The 17849-nt window shown below is 46.0% G+C and overlaps 1 protein-coding gene across 3 annotated transcripts in view; it reads left to right on the forward strand.

The window, feature by feature from the left end:
• Positions 1-17849, forward strand: part of ZFYVE26 (zinc finger FYVE-type containing 26) — a 62109-nt gene that overhangs the window by 25937 nt on the left and 18323 nt on the right. For all 3 annotated transcript variants that reach the window (XM_082647679.1, XM_082647678.1, XM_082647680.1), the window contains 12 exons: positions 483-585; positions 1382-2127; positions 3011-3207; positions 5388-5492; positions 7029-7151; positions 7544-7720; positions 9020-9266; positions 10328-10426; positions 12463-12626; positions 13682-13818; positions 16030-16061; positions 16850-16986. In XM_082647679.1, coding sequence (XP_082503805.1) covers positions 483-585; positions 1382-2127; positions 3011-3207; positions 5388-5492; positions 7029-7151; positions 7544-7720; positions 9020-9266; positions 10328-10426; positions 12463-12626; positions 13682-13818; positions 16030-16061; positions 16850-16986 — 2267 coding nt within the window. The remainder of the gene's footprint in view (positions 1-482; positions 586-1381; positions 2128-3010; positions 3208-5387; positions 5493-7028; positions 7152-7543; positions 7721-9019; positions 9267-10327; positions 10427-12462; positions 12627-13681; positions 13819-16029; positions 16062-16849; positions 16987-17849) is intronic.

Below are 17849 nucleotides of genomic sequence, written 5' to 3' on the forward strand. Positions count from 1 at the left end.
TTCACCTCTGTGTTTTATTCACCTCTGTCTCCTTGATGCCTCGTACAATGGTACAGCACATGAGAGTATTCAATACATTTTGATGGCATTAATGACTCAAAAATACCTCTCCCAGATCTTCGATCTATTGTGGATATGAGGACCCACCAGGGGAATTAAGTCTCTGAGTCGAGTGCCAGATTCTTACTCAAGTCCGCAGAGCGAGTATTACCTGCACTTCAGTCATATCGAAGGGAGCAGTCTGGGCTGTCTGTGGCTAGGCCTGCTCACTGAAGTCTGTCTGTAGTTGGAAGTCTTTAGAACAGTGGTAAGGCGTAGATAAACCTGTGGTCAGCATCATGTCAGGAACACCTTTTACCTAGAAAAATATCAACAGAAGGGCTTTCCATGTAGTTTTGACACTACTTTTTTATTGATTCTGGAAAACAGCGCTCTGAATGTTGCAATCAGTGGTGCAAAGATCACTTTCTTTACTTTTGTAGAGCACGTGGAAGTCAAGGTGGGAAACCCCTTTGTTCTCCTGCAACAGAGCTCTTCCCAACTGGTGTCACACCTCCTGCTTGAGCGACAAGTTCCCCCAGAGAGGTAGGAGCCAGGCCTGGGCCTTCCTAATTGTTCATCAAGGAAACCAAGGGCTCAGTGGGGCTGTGTTTGAGTTCAATACAGGAAGTTGAGATTTCTTCCAGACTTTTCCCTTAATTTGCATTTACTCTTATACAAGCTACATTAAAATTCAGTGTACCTCGTTTCTTTCTCTCTCTCCACCTCTAATGTTTATATTGCAAGTATAAAATTAAGGGGACTCTTCACTTATGAGTAGGCAAAAATCCAAAACTTTGATAACACATTAGTTGGCGAGGCTGTAGGAAAACAAGCATTCTCATAGATTGCCAGCAGGATATAAATTAGTACAGCCCCTGTGGGAAGGCAGTTTGTCCATATCCACTAAAATGACAAACCACATTTTTGACCTAACAGTCCACCTTGGGGAATTTATCCTTTGTTATAAGTATGAAAAATGCTGTATGTACCAAGTCATTTTATTATAGCTTTGTATGGCATAGCCATTGTCCGCTAATAGGAGACTAGTTAAATTCAGTTTCTTCCACATAATGGAATGCTATGTAGCTGTAAAAAAAGAATGAGGGGCCTCTCTGTAGAGGGCTATGGACAGATCTCCCAGATTTGTTATTAAGTAAAAAAGCAAGGGGCAGAGAATTGGGTCCAACAGGCTGCCTTTTGATTTAAAAAGAGAGGGGTTGGGGGAACAATTAGAGGGTCTACATTTACATTTGCTTGTTTACACATAAAGAAATTCTGAGATTGAGTGATGGTGCCCAGGCACTGAGGCCTTACATGCCCTCTGCTTCTCTCCCTCCAGGCTGGCAGCCCTTCTGGCCCGAGAGGGTCTCAGCCTGAGTGTGCCACAGGTCATTGTCAACTGCTGCTGTGAGCCCCTTGCCCTTTGCTCTTCCCGTCAGAGGCAGCAGACATCATCCCTTCTGACCCAGCTGGGCATTCTGACCCAGCTGCATACCTCACACTGCCTGGAGGACCTCCCACTTTCTACACTGAGCTCCTCAAAGCCAACTGAGAATCCCACGCTGGAGAGAAAGCCCCCCTCCTCCCCGAGGGATTCATCAGGCCTAGCCCTCACCTCCTCTGCCTTGGCCTTCCTTAAGTCCCGCTCAAAGCTGCTGGCTACCGTGGCCTGTCTGGGGGCTTCCCAGGGGTCAAAGATCACCAAGCCCAGCTTGTCTTGGAAGGAGCTTCGTGGCCACAGGGAGGTGCCTCTGACTGCAGAGCAGGTAGCCCAGGAGTGTGAGCGCCTCCTGGAACAGTTCCCTATGCTTGAGGCCTCCCTCCTAGCTGCCTGGGAGCCCCTACGAGGGTCCTCCAAGCAGGGGCAGAGTCTGGCAGCGGGTCTCTGCGGCCGGGCCAGTCTCTCTACCGTCCTCCTGGGCCTGCATTCTCCCATAGCCCTGGATGTGCTCACCAAGGCCTTCGAGGAAGCCCTGGTGGCCAGAGATTGGCACCGGGCCCTTCAGCTCACTGAAGTGTACGGGCGAGATGTGGACGACTTGAGCAGCATACAGGATGCGGTCCTGAGCTGTGCTGCGGCAGGTGGTGAGCAGAAAGCCGTGCCTCCCTCCTTCACCAGTGGTAATAGTATTGGGCATTCACTGAGTGGATCACCGCATCTGATGCTCACAGTAACTCTAGAGAAAGGTGCCACCATAATCTCATGATACTGAGAGGCGAACGAGGCTCAGAGGGTAGGAAACTGCCCAGGATAGTCAGTGGTAGAGCAGAGCTTAGAACCCAACTCCATCGAACTTTAGGACAGGCACTCATAACCAGTATTCTCAACCCTGCATGGCAGAATCGTTGTGAAATTCTATAAACTACAAGTATCAGAGCCCCGTTTACAGAAGCCCATGATAGGGTTCAGGCAAGTGTTTGCTTTAAAGTAGGGGTCAAGAAGGTTTTCCTGTAAAGGGCTTTGCAGGCTGTACAGGCTCGGTTGCAACTACTTGGCTCTGCCGTCATAGCATGAAAACAGCCATAGACAATACATAAATGAGTGAGCGTGGCTGTATTCTAATAAAACTTTATTTATAAAAACAGAGTCTGGGCCTGTTTGACAGCTCCCCAGGAGACTTTGATGTGTACCCAGAGTTGAGAGCAATGACCTACAGCTGTCCACTAGGGGGAGCAAGAGCTGGGCGGGCTGTGGGGAGTGGAGAAAATCTTTCCTTTTTCCTCTCCTTTCGCCTTTTCTCCCTCTCTTCAGAAAGTCCCGTGACTATGATTACATTTGCATAAAGAGAAACAGGGTATAGTATTTCTCCTATAGTGTTTCAAGTGTAAAGACTAATTCAGGTCAGAAGGATCTTCAGGATCCTCCAAGCTTCTGTTTTGTGAAACTGAACAAAGCCCTTCTCTTGAGAAGTAACCTGGACTCTTGAGCTCCGGCGCCAGCCTTGCTGAGCATCTTTTTGTCTTGTAGTCAAAGAAGGTTGGCAGTACCTGTTTGCTGTGAAGGATGCATCTCTGAGAAGTCGGCTAACACTGCAGTTTGTGGACCGGTGGCCCCTGGAGTCATGCCTGGAGATCCTGGCCTACTGCATTTCAGACACAGATCTCCAAGATGGGCTGGAGTGTGAGCTACAGAGAAAGCTAGCAGAGCTGCTGGTGTATCAGAAGGTATAGGATTCGGCATCAAGAGAAAGGAAATAGCCTTCTCACCTTATTACCAACTCCAGCCTATTCTCATGTGATGGTGGATTTTTTTTTTTTTTTTTTTTTTTTTGCGGTACGCGGGCCTCTCACTGTTGTGGCCTCTCCCGTTGCGGAGCACAGGCTCCGGACGCACAGGCTTAGCAGCCATGGCTCACGGGCCCAGCCACTCCACGGCATGTGGAATCTTCCCGGACCGGGAGCCCGTGTCCCCTGCATCGGCAGGCGGACTCTCAACCACTGCGCCACCAGGGAAGCCCGATGGTGGATTTTAAGAAACAGAAAATCTGGGGCTGGCTTTTGCTCTGTATCTTGCTTCTGCTCTGTATCTGGCTTCCGTTCTTAGGTGAAGAGCGAGGGAGCCTCTATCTGTTTCCTATTTTATTTACTCCTATAATTTTAAATATGTACATGTCAGACAAGGATTAAAAATTAATAATAAAATTAACACTAGAATGGTGCTTTACAGTCCACAATGCCTTTTTCATATGTACAGGCACACCTTTTTTTTTTTTTTACTGCATTTTGCTTTATTGCACTTTGCAGATACTATGTTTTTTACAAATTGAAGGTTTGTGGCAACGCTGCATTAAGTAAGTCTCTTGGCACCATTTTTCCAACAGCACTTAACTCATTTCATGTCTACGTGTCACATTTTGATAATTCTCACAGTATTTCAAACTTTTTCATTATTATTATATTTGTTATGGTGATGTGTGATCAGTGAACTCTTTTTTTAACTATTTTTAAAGATTTAGTTATTATTTATTTATTTTTGGCTGCGTTAGGTCTTAGTTGCGGCACGCGGGATATTTTGTTGCAGCGTGCAGGCTCTTCATTGTGGTGCATGGGCTTCTCTCTAGTGGTGGCGTGCAGGTTTTTTTCTTCTCTAGTTGTGGCACGCAGGCTCCAGAGGGCGTGGGCTCTGTAGTTTGCGGCTCGTGGGCTCTAGTTGAGGCGCACGAGCTGAGTAGTTGTGGCATGCAGGCTTAGTTGCCCTGCAGCACGTGGGATCTTAGTTCCCTGACCAGGGATCAAACCCACGTCCCCTGCATTGGAAGGCGGATTCTTTACCACTGGACCACCGGGGAAGTCCCTGTGATCAGTGAACTCTGATGTTGCTATTGCAAAAACATTATAACTAGATGAATGCTCAAATTAATTGCTAAAACTAATTTTTTAGCAATAAAATATTTAATTAAGGCATGTACATTTTTTGTAGGCAATGCTATTGCACAATTTATAGACTACAGTGTAATGTAAACATAACTTTATTTGCACTGGGAAACAAAAAAATTCGTGTGACTCACTTTATTATAATATTCACTTTATTGTGGTGGTCTGGAACTGAACCCACAGTATCCCCAAGGTATCCTTGTATATGTGAGCTCGCTGTATGTTTTATGTATATTGTGTCTTGTTGTTCAAGAGTTTTTATAGAATTTAATCTCATGTCTTTTTTAAAGATTGTTTTAAACTTCAGCTAAATTTCAAGAGCCATTTTGAAAGGGATGCATGAGAGTGACAGTTTCACAGTGAAAAATTTTGGGATATATGTGTCATATTCAAGATCAAGAGGCTCAGGAAGACAGATTTCGATGGTACAGCTACATAACAAGTATACATATATGCTAATTTTTCCATGTGTGCTTGGAACTGAACAGAGCCCAGAGCCCAACCAGGGAAAGTGAAAGTGGCAGGTGAAAAAGATTTTCTTTCCACTCTTCCATAGCACTTTTCATGCAGAGCTAAAATGCTGCATGAAAGGTGATCCCACAGAGCATTCAGGACAGAAGAATAACCTCTCTAGAGTTCTGAGCTGGCGGGGCAGGGGACAAGTGACTCCAGAAGACCGAACAAGCTGCAAAGCACAGAAGCCTCTGAGGATTGTCCTCCAAGTGAAAGGCCCCGATCCTGGCCCCCCCACTCAGCCTTTGCTCCCTGATTATACTTGCTGGATAGGTTCTCTCACCTCTCCAAACACTCTTTGTCCCATTCGTTCTAATCCCTCCTCTGTCCTGGCAAGTTCTGACAGCCTGACTTTGGGACAGAGACCTGGGGATGGCCCATCCCTGGAAACTCCAATGACTTATTCCTGAGCAGAGTAATTGCAGTGTGGTTTGATAGCTTTTTCTGTCTTTCCTTAGATTCTAGGTTTGCAGGCTACCCCCGTGTGGTGTGACTGGCAGACCCTGAGGAACTGTTGTGTCGAGGACCCATCAACTGTCATGAATGTGATTCTAGAAGCCAAGGTACCATTTTCCTGGGTACTATTCCCCTTCCTCCTCTTTCCAGAGTTGCTGTTCCTTAGCTGGTTATGTAGACCTCTTTCCACGTATCGAGGTTCACATTTTTTTCTATAACTACACAACACTTTTTTTTTTCTCTTGTGTGTGTGTGAAATTTACCAACATACCTAGAAGAATAGAGGATAATACAGTTGACACTTTGGTACTATCACCCTTGTTTTCATTCACAAGATTTCCTACACTGTTTACACTAGGTACAGAATGTGTACCTAGCACTGGAATGGCTGGAGCATGAGGCATGAGCATCCTCACCTTTTCTAAGATGTTACAACATTGCTCTTCAGATCCGTCGTCCTGTCCCTGTTACTCTCCCACTCACAGTTCCTGTTGTTCCGTCTTCTTAGCAACTTTGGCATTGTCCAGCTTTTCACTTTTTTGCCAATAAGATGGTATGTCATTATGGTGTTAATTTACATTTCCATGATTACTAATGACCTTGAATATCTTTTCATGTGTGTATTGGACATTTGAGTGCCAAGGAGACTTTTTTTTACCCTTTAGGGAGCTGATATACCATAGTTCAAAATGAGGTGTATTTATTCAGATGTTCATTCATCCGGGAAACCTTTACTGTCTGTTATTTACCACTGCGCTAGATGGTGTTGAAACAAAGATAATTAAGCTTAGTCCTTGCCCTTGTGCAGCTCACATTTTGGGAAAGGAGGGAGCAGGGCGGGGCGATGTGAGACACATCCCTGGGTGATTGCGATATACCAAGTGACCGAAGTAAGCCCAGACTAAGGTGGGGCACAGCCAGGTGCCTAAGACAGCCCAAGAAACAAGGAAGCATCCTGAAGAAGGTGGCCCCAGGCAGAGTTGTGGGGAGGGCCTTCCAGATGCCATCATATTAGAACACATGGACAAAGCTCTGGGAAGCTTTAATCCAGAGTTCACAAATTTGGTGTTGGAAGGGGGAGTAACAAGGGGTGATATCAATGGAATCCAACCCCAACATGTTTGTTTGGCCCATGTAGTATTGCTCTGCAGAATTTTTAGTTTTCGTATTGATTTCGTTGCCAACATTGTAAAATAGGGAATTTTTTTAATTAAAAAAGTTTTTTTGGCATTTTTAAAAGTCTGGCACCACTGGGCCTGCACATTCATAGGGCAACAGTCAGAGCTGAGCAGGCACTGTCTCCTTTGGACAGTCTTTTCGGTCTTCCCCACTTCCTTAGTATCTTCCCAGGGCTGACACCGAGTGTCAGTAGCTGTATGTCATCTGTTTCTTTATTATAGTAGAGCTAAAAGAAAAAGGGCATCCTGAACAGTCAGCCTACTTGGATCATTTTCATAACTTACCTTGCCACTCTAGTCCTTTATGATCCCACTTTAGTCCCACAGTGAAGTTCCCATCAGCGCTTCCCAAACTTTCCTGGGGCTTTAGCAGACTCAAGACTCCTGAGAAAAATCAGGCAAGAGCTGGATGAGTGACAAGGCCAGGAATTTAAAGGGATTGAAGGCATGTGTGTTTCCTTCCAGGAGTATGAGCTGTGTGAGGAGTGGGGCTGCCTATACCCCATTCCAAGAGAACATTTAATCAACCTACATCAAAAGCATCTTCTCCACCTTCTAGAAAGAGGCGATCATGAAAAGGCTCTGCAGGTAAGCCTCCAACTCTTCCCAGTTTTCTTTTGGTAGGGGATGAGAAGTTTAGTCAAATCAGTGGCTCTGTTCCTGCTGGATCCCATGCAAAGCATTCGCAGTCTCAGATCTGCCCCTCCGTGTCCTTCAGGAGCTGGTTATAGTCACCTTCCCTAGAGGTGCCTAGCCCTGCATTAGGTGCCAGATGGGCAGCTGGGTCCAAGACTCTGCTGATCTCTGGTCCTGTCAAAGCCATCATTTGTAAAGCTTTGGGGGTGGTGAAAAAATGAGTGCAGAGAAGGGGTTAATCCACAGTGACTAAACCTGAAGGTTCTGTTCTCAAACAAAACAAGGCTGTTCTAAGAGTTCTTCTAGAGGTCTCACCTTTCTCCTCTACCTTCCTCCTGCAACAGCTCCTGCGAAGAATTCCTGACCTCACCATGTGCCTTGAGGTCACAGAGCAGTCCCTCGACCAGCACTCTAGCTTGGCCACTTCTCACTTCTTGGCCAACTACCTCACCACCCACTTCTATGGAGAACTGACCGCTGACCGACACCGTGAAATCCAAGCACTGTACATGGGATCCAAGGTCAGGAGGAGAAGCGGGTGTTGGGAAAGCATGCCTGAGGGAGGGACTGCTGGCCCATCTCCCACTTCAGAACTTGCCCTTCCAGGCACCTGCCATCCTTGACCTGTGGTATATAAAATCTTGACCCTAACAGCCCACCACATCCCTTAGGACTTACCGTTCTCTTACTGCTCTGCCTCCAAAGTGAATTTTACTGTCCTCTTAAATTCTCTTTATGCTTTCCTTGGCATCTGCTATACCAAGCCTTCTCAATTCGGACCATGAATTAGAATCACCTGGACTTTCTAAAAATAGCAGTAGTTAATCTCCACCCTAGAGTAATTAAAACCGAACCCCTTGGGACAGGGCCTACCTATCTTCCAGAAGGATTCTGATGCGAGGATTTAAAACTACTGCTTTAAATCCTTAAAACTACTTTGTGCTAAAGGAAAAGGGTTAATTGTCTAGGCAATGAGATAAGTCTTTACCTTTGATGTGTAACCTTGGAGACACTAATAGAAGAAATTATAAGCTAGAAAAAGTAATCCAGTGAAGGAGAGTTTGGGGAGAGATAAGGCCTTCTAACTCTCTAATAATGATTCTGATTGGAAGTCATATATACTGGCCCCCTGAGTGTAGAACTTGCCCCATGAATAGAATGAGTGCTGGGAGAGCCACGAATATGACCACGAGCCTATTGCTAAGAGTTCAACTATGTAAAATAATTCTAAAGAGGATACACCTTTTTTTTTTTCTTTTTTTTTTTTGGATGTACTGTACCTAAATGGAATCTTTGAAAATTGGCAATGAGAAGAGCCAGTGAATGTATTTCAAGCCCAGGAATAACGCCTCTAGGAGGAATTTAGAGTCATCATTCACCTGTAGAACACTGGAGGTGCCAGGTTCAGTCCACCTTATATTGCTTATTCTAGTAAAGCCTCAAATGGACAGAATGGTGGCTTTAAGGATCAGGCAGGGGTCAACCATGCCTGGTTGGTCTAGGCCAGGAGTCAGGAGACCACCACCTGTGGGCCAAATCCAGTCCTCTGCCTGCTTTTATAAATCAGGTTTTATCAGGTTTTATAAATCAGTAGTTGCCACAAAGACCTCATGGCCTATGGAGCCTAAAATATTTACTATCTAAACCTTTACAGGAAAAGTTTGCCAGCCTTGCTGCCTAAGAGACTCCTAGCCAGTTTCAGTAGCTGGCCAAGTGCCCTTTGGTCCCAGATACCCTTCCCCCTTCCCAGTAAGAATCTTGGCTTTCTTCTGAAATTCGTGTCCTGTTTTCTTCACTCTGTGGCTCTGCCCCACACCCAGGTCCTGCTAACCCTGCCCGAGCAGTACCGGGCCAGCTACTCCCACTTGTCCTCTAACCCCCTGCTCATGCTGGAGCAGCTGCTCATGAACATGAAAGTGGATTGGGCCACCATGGCTGTGCAGACTCTGCATCAGCTGCTGGCTGGCCAGGAGATTGGCTTCACCATGGACGAGGTGGACTCACTGCTTTCCAGATACGCGGGAAAAGCCCTGGACTTTCTGTACCCTCTGCGGGAGAAACGCTCAGGTAACCGCCAGCATCCTCGATGGGAGTTCTACATGGAGAAGGAAATACCATGCTACATCCTTCATTTTTCCTCTTTTATAATTTTGAGTTGATTGAGAGTGAAAGGATACACTTCAGGAGAGATAGCTCTTTTATATAGGAGAGATCTCAGTCTTGGAGGAAGTGACAGGCTAACCAGAATGAAAGGATGGTAGATAACCACCACGTGCATAATAATATAAAGCTTCGGGGGAAAAAAACATGCTGGGGGGTACTTCCCTGGTGACGCAGTGGTTAAGAATCCGCGTGCCAATGCAGGGGATACGGGTTTAATCCCTGGTCATGGAAGATCCCACATGCCGCGGAGTATCTAAGCCATGCGCCACAACTACTGAGCCTGCGTTCTAGAGCCCGCAAGCCACAACTACTGAAGCCCACGTGCCTAGAGCCCGTGCTCCACAACAAGAGAAGCCACCACAATGAGAAGCCTGCGCACTGCAACGAAGAGTAGCCCCCACTCGCCCCAACTAGAGAAAGCCCCCATGCAGCAACAAAGACCCAAAGCAGCCAAAAATAAATAAAAACAAAAAAAACATGCTGGGGGTGGTCTCTGTCTGGCCTTGGTGCACTGGGCTCTAAGCCATCGTTTTGTACTGAGGGTGTGCGCTATTCCCAGGATCACATCAGATGCCACTAGTGTGGGAACTGACTCAACCTCTTCTAGAATGAAGAAAATGAAATAAATGGGGGCTGATGTTCCCAGCCAGCTTTTTTTTTTTCTTACTCCCTACCCTCCAGGACCACCATTTAAATGTCTTCTACTTCCCCCTGGGCATCTTTAGATTTATTTTGTAAAATCCTAGTGTCTACTTCATTTATCTCACGTGCCTCACACAGTTTGTTTATTGAGGCATTTAAAAAGCATGCTTGCTGTCGTCTTAGAAGTACCTCTGCCATTCTTTGCATACCTAGTAGAGTCATGGGATGACAGCGAAACCAACAGGGCTTTGAACTAAATGCCTAGCACAGCAAGTAAGGATGTTTATGATAGAACAATCTGTCAACATTTTCCCTCCCTACAGATCCTGTGATTTACCTCCAGGAAATTGTCAGTCCGGCTTCAGACCTCGAGACCTTGTCTAGGTCACCGTCAGCAGAGTTCTCTTCTGTTGCTGCTCCTGGTAAGGACAGGTTCTGAGAGTTACCCATTTTTCAGTTCAATCTTGCCTTACTCTGATTTTCTGATTCTTTTGCTTCTTTTTTCATTTCCAGTCACAACATTCTTATTGTTTTTCTTGATTCTTTCCAGCTTTTTGTATCCCAGAAACTTCAACATACAATCGATTCTTATTATTTGCAGTGGTATATCTATGAAGGCACCACAAACACTGAATTAGCAAATACTAAACCACTGCTCCTAGGGAAAATACGCCCACGCGGGTGTGTGATTACATGTGTGGACATGCACACACACACACACACACACATTTCACATACATTATAATCTCAAATTGGAAACAATTCATCCCAGTAAATTCTGTTTTCTTTATTTTACAAAAGAGAAAAAGCGGTTCAGAGTGTTAAAGTGACCTACCTGAAGCCACCCCGTTAATGAGTGCCTAATGAGCCTTTGGGATTCAAACCCTGTCCAACTAGCCCCAGAGTGGAGCTTCTTACACTACCCTGCTGCACTGTCCCCTACCATCTGCATCCTCTGGTCGTCTCTGTATGAGAGCTGAGATAAGAAAGGGAAACATTACCTTGTTCAACCCCAGATGAGAAGCTGTATACCAGGCAACTCAAATTATTCACCACTCTGTGCATGTCTGCAAAAGCAATGCAAATATTGATTTTGAGGTTACAAACAAATTTTAGCGAGTAGGCAACTTCACAAATACGGAATCTACTAATAAGGAGAATCGACTTATTTAGTCCTTATGTTCACTCTGACCCTGTCCTGCAGGTAGTTATTTATATCTGTCACCCACACAGGGTGCAAGGTCCTTGAAGGCCTCTGCCATGTCTTGGTCACCCCTCTTCTCCCACAGTCTCCTGACTTGCCCAATGGCCTACACGCAGAAGCAGCTCAGCAAGTGTTTGTTCTGCCAACAGGAGAGCAGACTTCTAGGGAGAGGTCGACAGCCCGTCTTCTTCTGGGTGCTGCTAAGAGTCACTGTGTTTTCCAGTTCTCTTTTTCTGTGACCTGCCAACATCGTTCTGCTAGTTGACAAGAAATCTCCTTAGATATCATAAAACAAAGACCGTGGCATTTCGCGGCCATGCTTTGAGAATTAGCCATGCTTCACAGGAATCAGCAGACCTGACAGAAGGGCTCAGACGTACAGGCATGTGAGCAGCTTTGCATAAGGCAGCCTGAGCAGCTTGGGTTACTTAATTTTTTTAACTCTTTATTACAGAAAGTTTCCCGTACACGAAAGTAGAGAGACCAGTGTAATGAAGTGTCACATACCTATTACCCAGCTGCAATATTTATCATGTCAGTATGACCATTCTTGTTTCATCTTTACCCCTGTCCCTCTACTGGATTATTTTGAAACAAATCCTAGATATCATACCATTCTGTTTATAAATAAAACAGGGTATATCTCTAAAAGGTAAGGACATTTATAAAACAAAACCATAACATCATTCCCATACCTAAAACCAAATTAATGATTCCTTATTATTATCAACTATCCAGTCACTCGTCAGATTTCCCCAGTTGTCTCATGAAGATTCTTTTTAGAATTGGTCTTTCTAGAATCAAGATGTAAATAATGTCCACACATGGCATTCGACTAAACTCTCTCTTAAATCTGTTTTAATCAGTAGGTCCCGCTACCTCTTTTTATTTGTGGAGGAAACTAGGTCATTTGTCCTTTAGAGCTTCCCACACACTGCATCTTGCTGACTGTCACCCCATGGCAATCTGGGTCTCCGTCCCCTGTGTTTTCCAGTACACTGGTAGATAGATCTAGAAGCTTGATTTGATTCAGGCTTAATGTTTTTTGGTTAGTACATTTGATAGGTGGCCGTGTGCCTTCCATCAGGAGACGCACAATGCTCTTTTTGCAGTCAGCCATCGATGATCAATAACTGGATCTATGCTATCAGTAGGGTTTGTAAAGTGGTACAGTTCTAACTCTCTCATCCCTTCTTTGTTTATTAGCTGGACTACTGATCACCTTTTACTCTGATTTCTGGCTTTGACTCCCAGGTGTCTCCATTGTGCATTCCCCCAGTCCGAGGGAGAGGAGCTTCCCACAGAGTCAGCCGCCACTGGAGTTTGTGCCCCCAGCAACGCCCCCTGCCAGGCACCAGTGGGTACCGGATGAGAGTGAGAGCACCTGCATGGTCTGCTGCAGGGAGCGCTTCACCATGGTAAGCAGCATCCGTCTCCGGCTTTACCTGCAGGAGAAATTAAAGGAAAGCTCTACTTCCTGAGCTTGAGTTTATAGTCACCTCCTGTCCCCAAGAGGATATGGGTATGTTCAGAAGAACTGACTACCAGATCTACAGTTCTGGGTTTACCTTTGACCTGACCAGAATATATTTTCTAAATTTAGACAGATGGTAGACACCCTCAAGGAGCCTTAAATTCTAAAATCTCTGCCATTCTCATGAAATAAATAAAAAGAGCCAGAGTGGTATTGCATGGGAGGAGTCACCAAATGTTGGGGCATCTCGTTTCTAGCTCCTGTGTCTTTTGCAAAAAGACGGGTGACCTGGTAATGGTTTTATGTGCTGGCGCCAGATGACCTCAGTTCTAATACCAGCACTGCCTCTTACTAGCAATGTGACTATTAACTTTCTCAGTCTCAGATGCTCACTTGTAAACTAGGGATGCTAGGTTATTTGGTTCATGGAGCTATAAACACTAACTACAGTAACAAATGTTACCACCCTGAACACAGTACCTGACTGGCACAACAGCTCAGCTGATGAATAGGATGACGATGCAATTTCTCTGTGTCTGTTTCCTCCTCGTGTATAAAAGCAGTGTAATATATCTGTCAACCTCTTATGAAATAAGGCAGTATTTGTAAAAGCATCTTGAAAAAAACACTGTTTCATCATCATCAATACCATGTAGACATGTGATCCTCATTGGCTGAGAAAGTCACTTCTTCCCCACTGCTTTTTGCGGTGTCTTCACATGTTTCCTCCACAGACAGATAAGACTTGTCAGGAGCTATTGAAAAACTGTCCATGACTTGGACATCTTTGCCCATCAGATGAGAGAGATCTTTAAATGTCAGCTTCTTGAAGGCAAGGACTAGTGTGTTCTTTTCTCAGTAGAGGCCCAAGCACATGGTATTCTTAGTAAATCACAGGTGGCTAATTCCAAGGATAAATGGATTGCCGGGTGCTCACAGGTCCTGCAATCTCACCTTCTCTTCCTCCCTCCTCCTTCTCTTCCTGATGACACTCCTCAGTTTAACAGGCGTCATCACTGTCGCCGCTGTGGTCGGCTAGTGTGCAGTTCCTGCTCCACTAAGAAAACGGTGGTGGAAGGCTGCAGAGAGAACCCTACTCGCGTGTGTGACCAGTGCTATAGTTACTTCAACAAAGAGTGAGTGTCCTGCAGCGGGGCCGCTGCTGCTATTGACCACTGCACCCTCCCCCAGGTCCCGACACTCCTGGGGTCTCGTTATGGAAAGCGTCTCCAATCTGAGCAATTACAGAAAGTTTTCATTTCACATTCACACTGAAATGCCATTCACTCTACAGTGTAATGTTTGACCCTGCTCAGAGAGACTTCTAAGAGAGGAAGTAGGGATGAGTAGAAGCAGAGATCAGAGCTCTTACATGATGTTCTCTCTGGGATCAGGACACTTAGTTCTTCGGCCTGTCCTCTAACTGAGGCCATGGGCCTGTCCCCTAACTGAGGCCGTGGATCTTAGTTTGCCAACAGCCTCACCTCTTTTCCAGCCACTCTCGCTTTGGTTGGTCTCAGCTGGACTCCAAAAGACGCTGAATGTTGGGGCCTCACTTGCGTCAGCTCTCACTGAGCTCATCATTCTGGCTTGTTATCCGCAACTAGAAGAGCCCACACACTTTCCTGTGCACAGTTCAGCTGGGAACAAGCCTCAGAAACTGCTCATGCCTCTGGCAAGATAGGTCAAGACTGTGTTTGCCGGCCCAGTATTGCTCAATTTTTTCTACTTCTTCTAGCAGCAGAGGAGGGTGAAACTAAGACTGCTAGAGCATGTGGGAATAGGAGCCAAAGCAGCTCTCCAAGAGCAAAATCACTTTGAGTTCTTCATGTTTTACTAACAGACATAAAGGGATTTTACATTCTGCCCAGTAGCTCAGCAGCATTTTTGTGTTTCTTTTACTAGGAACATTTTTTTAACATTATTTACCATGGTGATTACTGACCTGATAGGAAGGAAGACGTGCCGTGTTCATACCACAGTTTCTGTGACCCTGGCATACCACTGCCTCCCTCTGGGTGGGGGACAGGGAAATTACCCATTTATCATACTGCTGAGATTAGAAATGAGCAGTTGGTATCAGTGAGGATTCTTTCATTCAGCAATCACTGAGCAATAATCACTTTGCCCTCAAGGAGCCCCGATTTTAGTGGGGAGACAGCCAAAACACAGACCACAGAGCCCTTGGGTAAGTGCAGTGTGGAGACACACCCAGCTTAGCCCAGTGATCTGGAGGGTTTTCTAGAGGTGTGGCACTTGGTCTGAGACTTAGAGGATGAGAAGTTGGTAGGAAAAGAAGCCAAAACAGAGCATGCCCCAAAGTGGGAGTAACAACTGCAAAGGTAGGGGCAGGAGAAAATGTGGGTCCTTTGAGGAAGTGTAAATAGGTAAGTGATGGGCTAAGGTTCTGGACTCAGAGGCTGGCAGCTGAGCTGGGAGGACCTAGGGAATGGCAGAGAGGCTTGAAGCTTGCTCTTTGAAGCATGGGCCGGGGTTGACCAGGAGGCTCCTCGTGCAGATGCTAGACCTGGGCTCTGGCTTGTGACATTGGGATTTAGTGGTTGGTGGCACCAACTGAACTTGATCAGAGCCCGTAGCAGTGTGGGGAGGACTCTTATGGGTTGAGCAGAGGTCATGGGTGGTAGGAGATGGTCTCAAGAGGCAGCAAAGCCATAAGGAGCTTTGTCTGCTAAACTGCAAATGTGGAATATTTTACCCTGAGGAGCTATCAAAGAATTTGGTAAAAGAATTTTAAGCAGAAGCATAATATGACCAGATTTGCATTTTTTTTTAAATTTTTTTTCTGCGGTACGCGGACCTCTCACTGTTGTGGCCTCTCCCGTTGCGGAGCACAGGCTGCGGACGCACAGGCTCAGTGGCCATGGCTCACAGGCCCAGCCACTCCGAGGCACGTGGGATCTTCCCGGACCGGGGCACGAACCCGTGTCCCCTGCATCGGCAGGCAGACTCTCAACCACTGCGCCACCAGGGAAGCCCCAGATTTGCATTTTTGAAAGCTCGCTGTACCTACAAAGTAGAGAATAGCTTGGTAGAATCAAGGAGACCAATTGGGAAGCTATTGCAAAGGCTCTAGCATTAAATGATGAGGGCCCTCTCTGAGGCAGGGATGAGGAGAGAGATGGGGACATTTAAACAGGTATTTTAAATGGCACGGGCAAGAAATGGTAAGTGGTTGATTGTGACAGGTGAGGGAGAGAAAAGAGTTTTGGATGATTCCCTGATAATCTCATTCGAGTAACAGTAAATGTCAGTGCTATACACTAAGCTCAAAACAAAGAGCAGGAGGAGGGATTCAAGCATTTCACTTTTTCTTTCTCTGTTTCCAGTGCGCCAGAGGAGAATCCAGGACAACCAGGAGGTAAGGCTGAATCACATTCCCTGTGACTTTTTGTTTTTTTTGGCCACACGACCCAGCTTGTGGGATCTTAGTTCCCCGACCAGGGATTGAACCCACGCCCTCGGCAGTGAAAGCGTGGAGTCCTAACCACTGGACCACCAGGGAATTCCCTCCCTGTGACTTTTTGTCTCTGTGCTCAAGTTGGCTCGTCCTTCAGCATATCTGCTGCAACTGACACCCTCAATGGCAACTCAGTCCAACAGGTTGACCAAAGGAAGTTCTTGGCATTTCTGTCAGGCTATTTCCCTTAAGGTTTGTCATCACAGTAACCTATCATACTGGCCCATTAGCTTCCAGCATCGAGGAGGCCAGCAGCCAAAGAATTTGGTCCTTAACTTTTAGTAGCTTATTTCTCTTCCTTCCCCCACTAGGTTTCCCTTCACCACCATCCTGCCTTCTAATGCTCCCTCCTTCCCCTCGGTAATCATTATTAATAATTTGGGCAGGTTAGTTTTTAGAGTAGCCAATGGCTCATCCCTCCATTTGGGAAGCATGCAGCATTCAGAGTTTCTCGTGTGAAGCAACAAGTTTGTGTGACAAACACTGTAACACTCATTCCAGGTCTGTGCCTGGGGAAGAAAGTTTGAGGTACCCAAGGTGGTCTCCTAAAGGAAATAAAAGGGACCAAAAGGAGAGAAAGGGCCCTAAGATATCAGGCAAGGATCTGCCTGCAGCTCGTGGCTCCCTGGGCTGGGCTAGACTGGACTACCGGCCAGTGAATGACACACGAACGGCATTTGTCTTCTCAGCACCAGACAGCCCCAAGAGCGAAAGCCCTCCATACTCAGCTGTGGTGAGAGTCCCCAAAGCAGCTGAGGTGGAATGGATTTTGGATCTGAATGAGGAGGAAAATGAGCTGGTGCGGAGTGAATTTTACTATGAGCAGGTAATAGCAATAAAATGTGACAGTCATTTGAGTTTCCTTATGATGTGTAGTAGCATGGCAGGAAATGCAGAGTTGGGCAGACACAAGCAGGCCTTCACTTGCTCACAGTGTAATATCATGGGAGCTAAGACAAGTAAACCACTTAAAGCAGAAAATGAGGAACAGCTTGAGAAATACACAAGAGGAAATCAGGAAAGGCTTCGTGGAAGAGGTAGCATTTAAGAGGAGCCTTGGAAGTGCGGTAGGAGTTTGACAAGCAGAAGTTTGGGTGTCCTGAGTGGAGTGAGGATAGGAGAAGGGCAAAGAGTTCCAAACTCTAACATCCAAGCGAAGGCACAGTATCAAAAATGATTGGGGAATTAGAAGTGGTTTAATTTGGAGAGAACATAGGGTGTTAATAGAGAGGTAGGAAAGGTAGGGTTGAAACAGGCTATTTATGTGTAGGGCCTTGTACTCTGCAGTAAGATATATGTACTTGGTAGGCATCAGGGCCACGGAAGGTTTCAGAGTGTGCTTTAGGAATATTAATTTAGCAGCACTGTTTCCAGTGGCTTGACACAAAGACTTCTGCAGGTAGCCAGACAAGCAAGGTGACTATCGTCCAAGCCAGCATTAGGAGCACCTGCGCTGGTGGGACAGTAGACTAAGAAAGAAGGGCACCTACAGGCATTCCCAGGAAGTAGGTAACACGTGGACACAGCTGCCTTCCTCCCAGTAAGGAGACAAAAACCTAGCAGCCAGAGCTTTGCCAGTGCTACCTAGAACTTCTGAAGTATGTTTAGCTCTACTTCTGCTGTGCCGTGGGATTTTTGGCTCCTTCCCCCAGGGTTTTTCAAGCTTTGTGAAACGGGAAGAATAATTCC

Source organism: Grampus griseus (assembly GCF_964374135.1).
Source record: "Grampus griseus genome assembly, chromosome: 2".
Classification (NCBI taxonomy): Eukaryota; Metazoa; Chordata; class Mammalia; order Artiodactyla; family Delphinidae; genus Grampus; species Grampus griseus.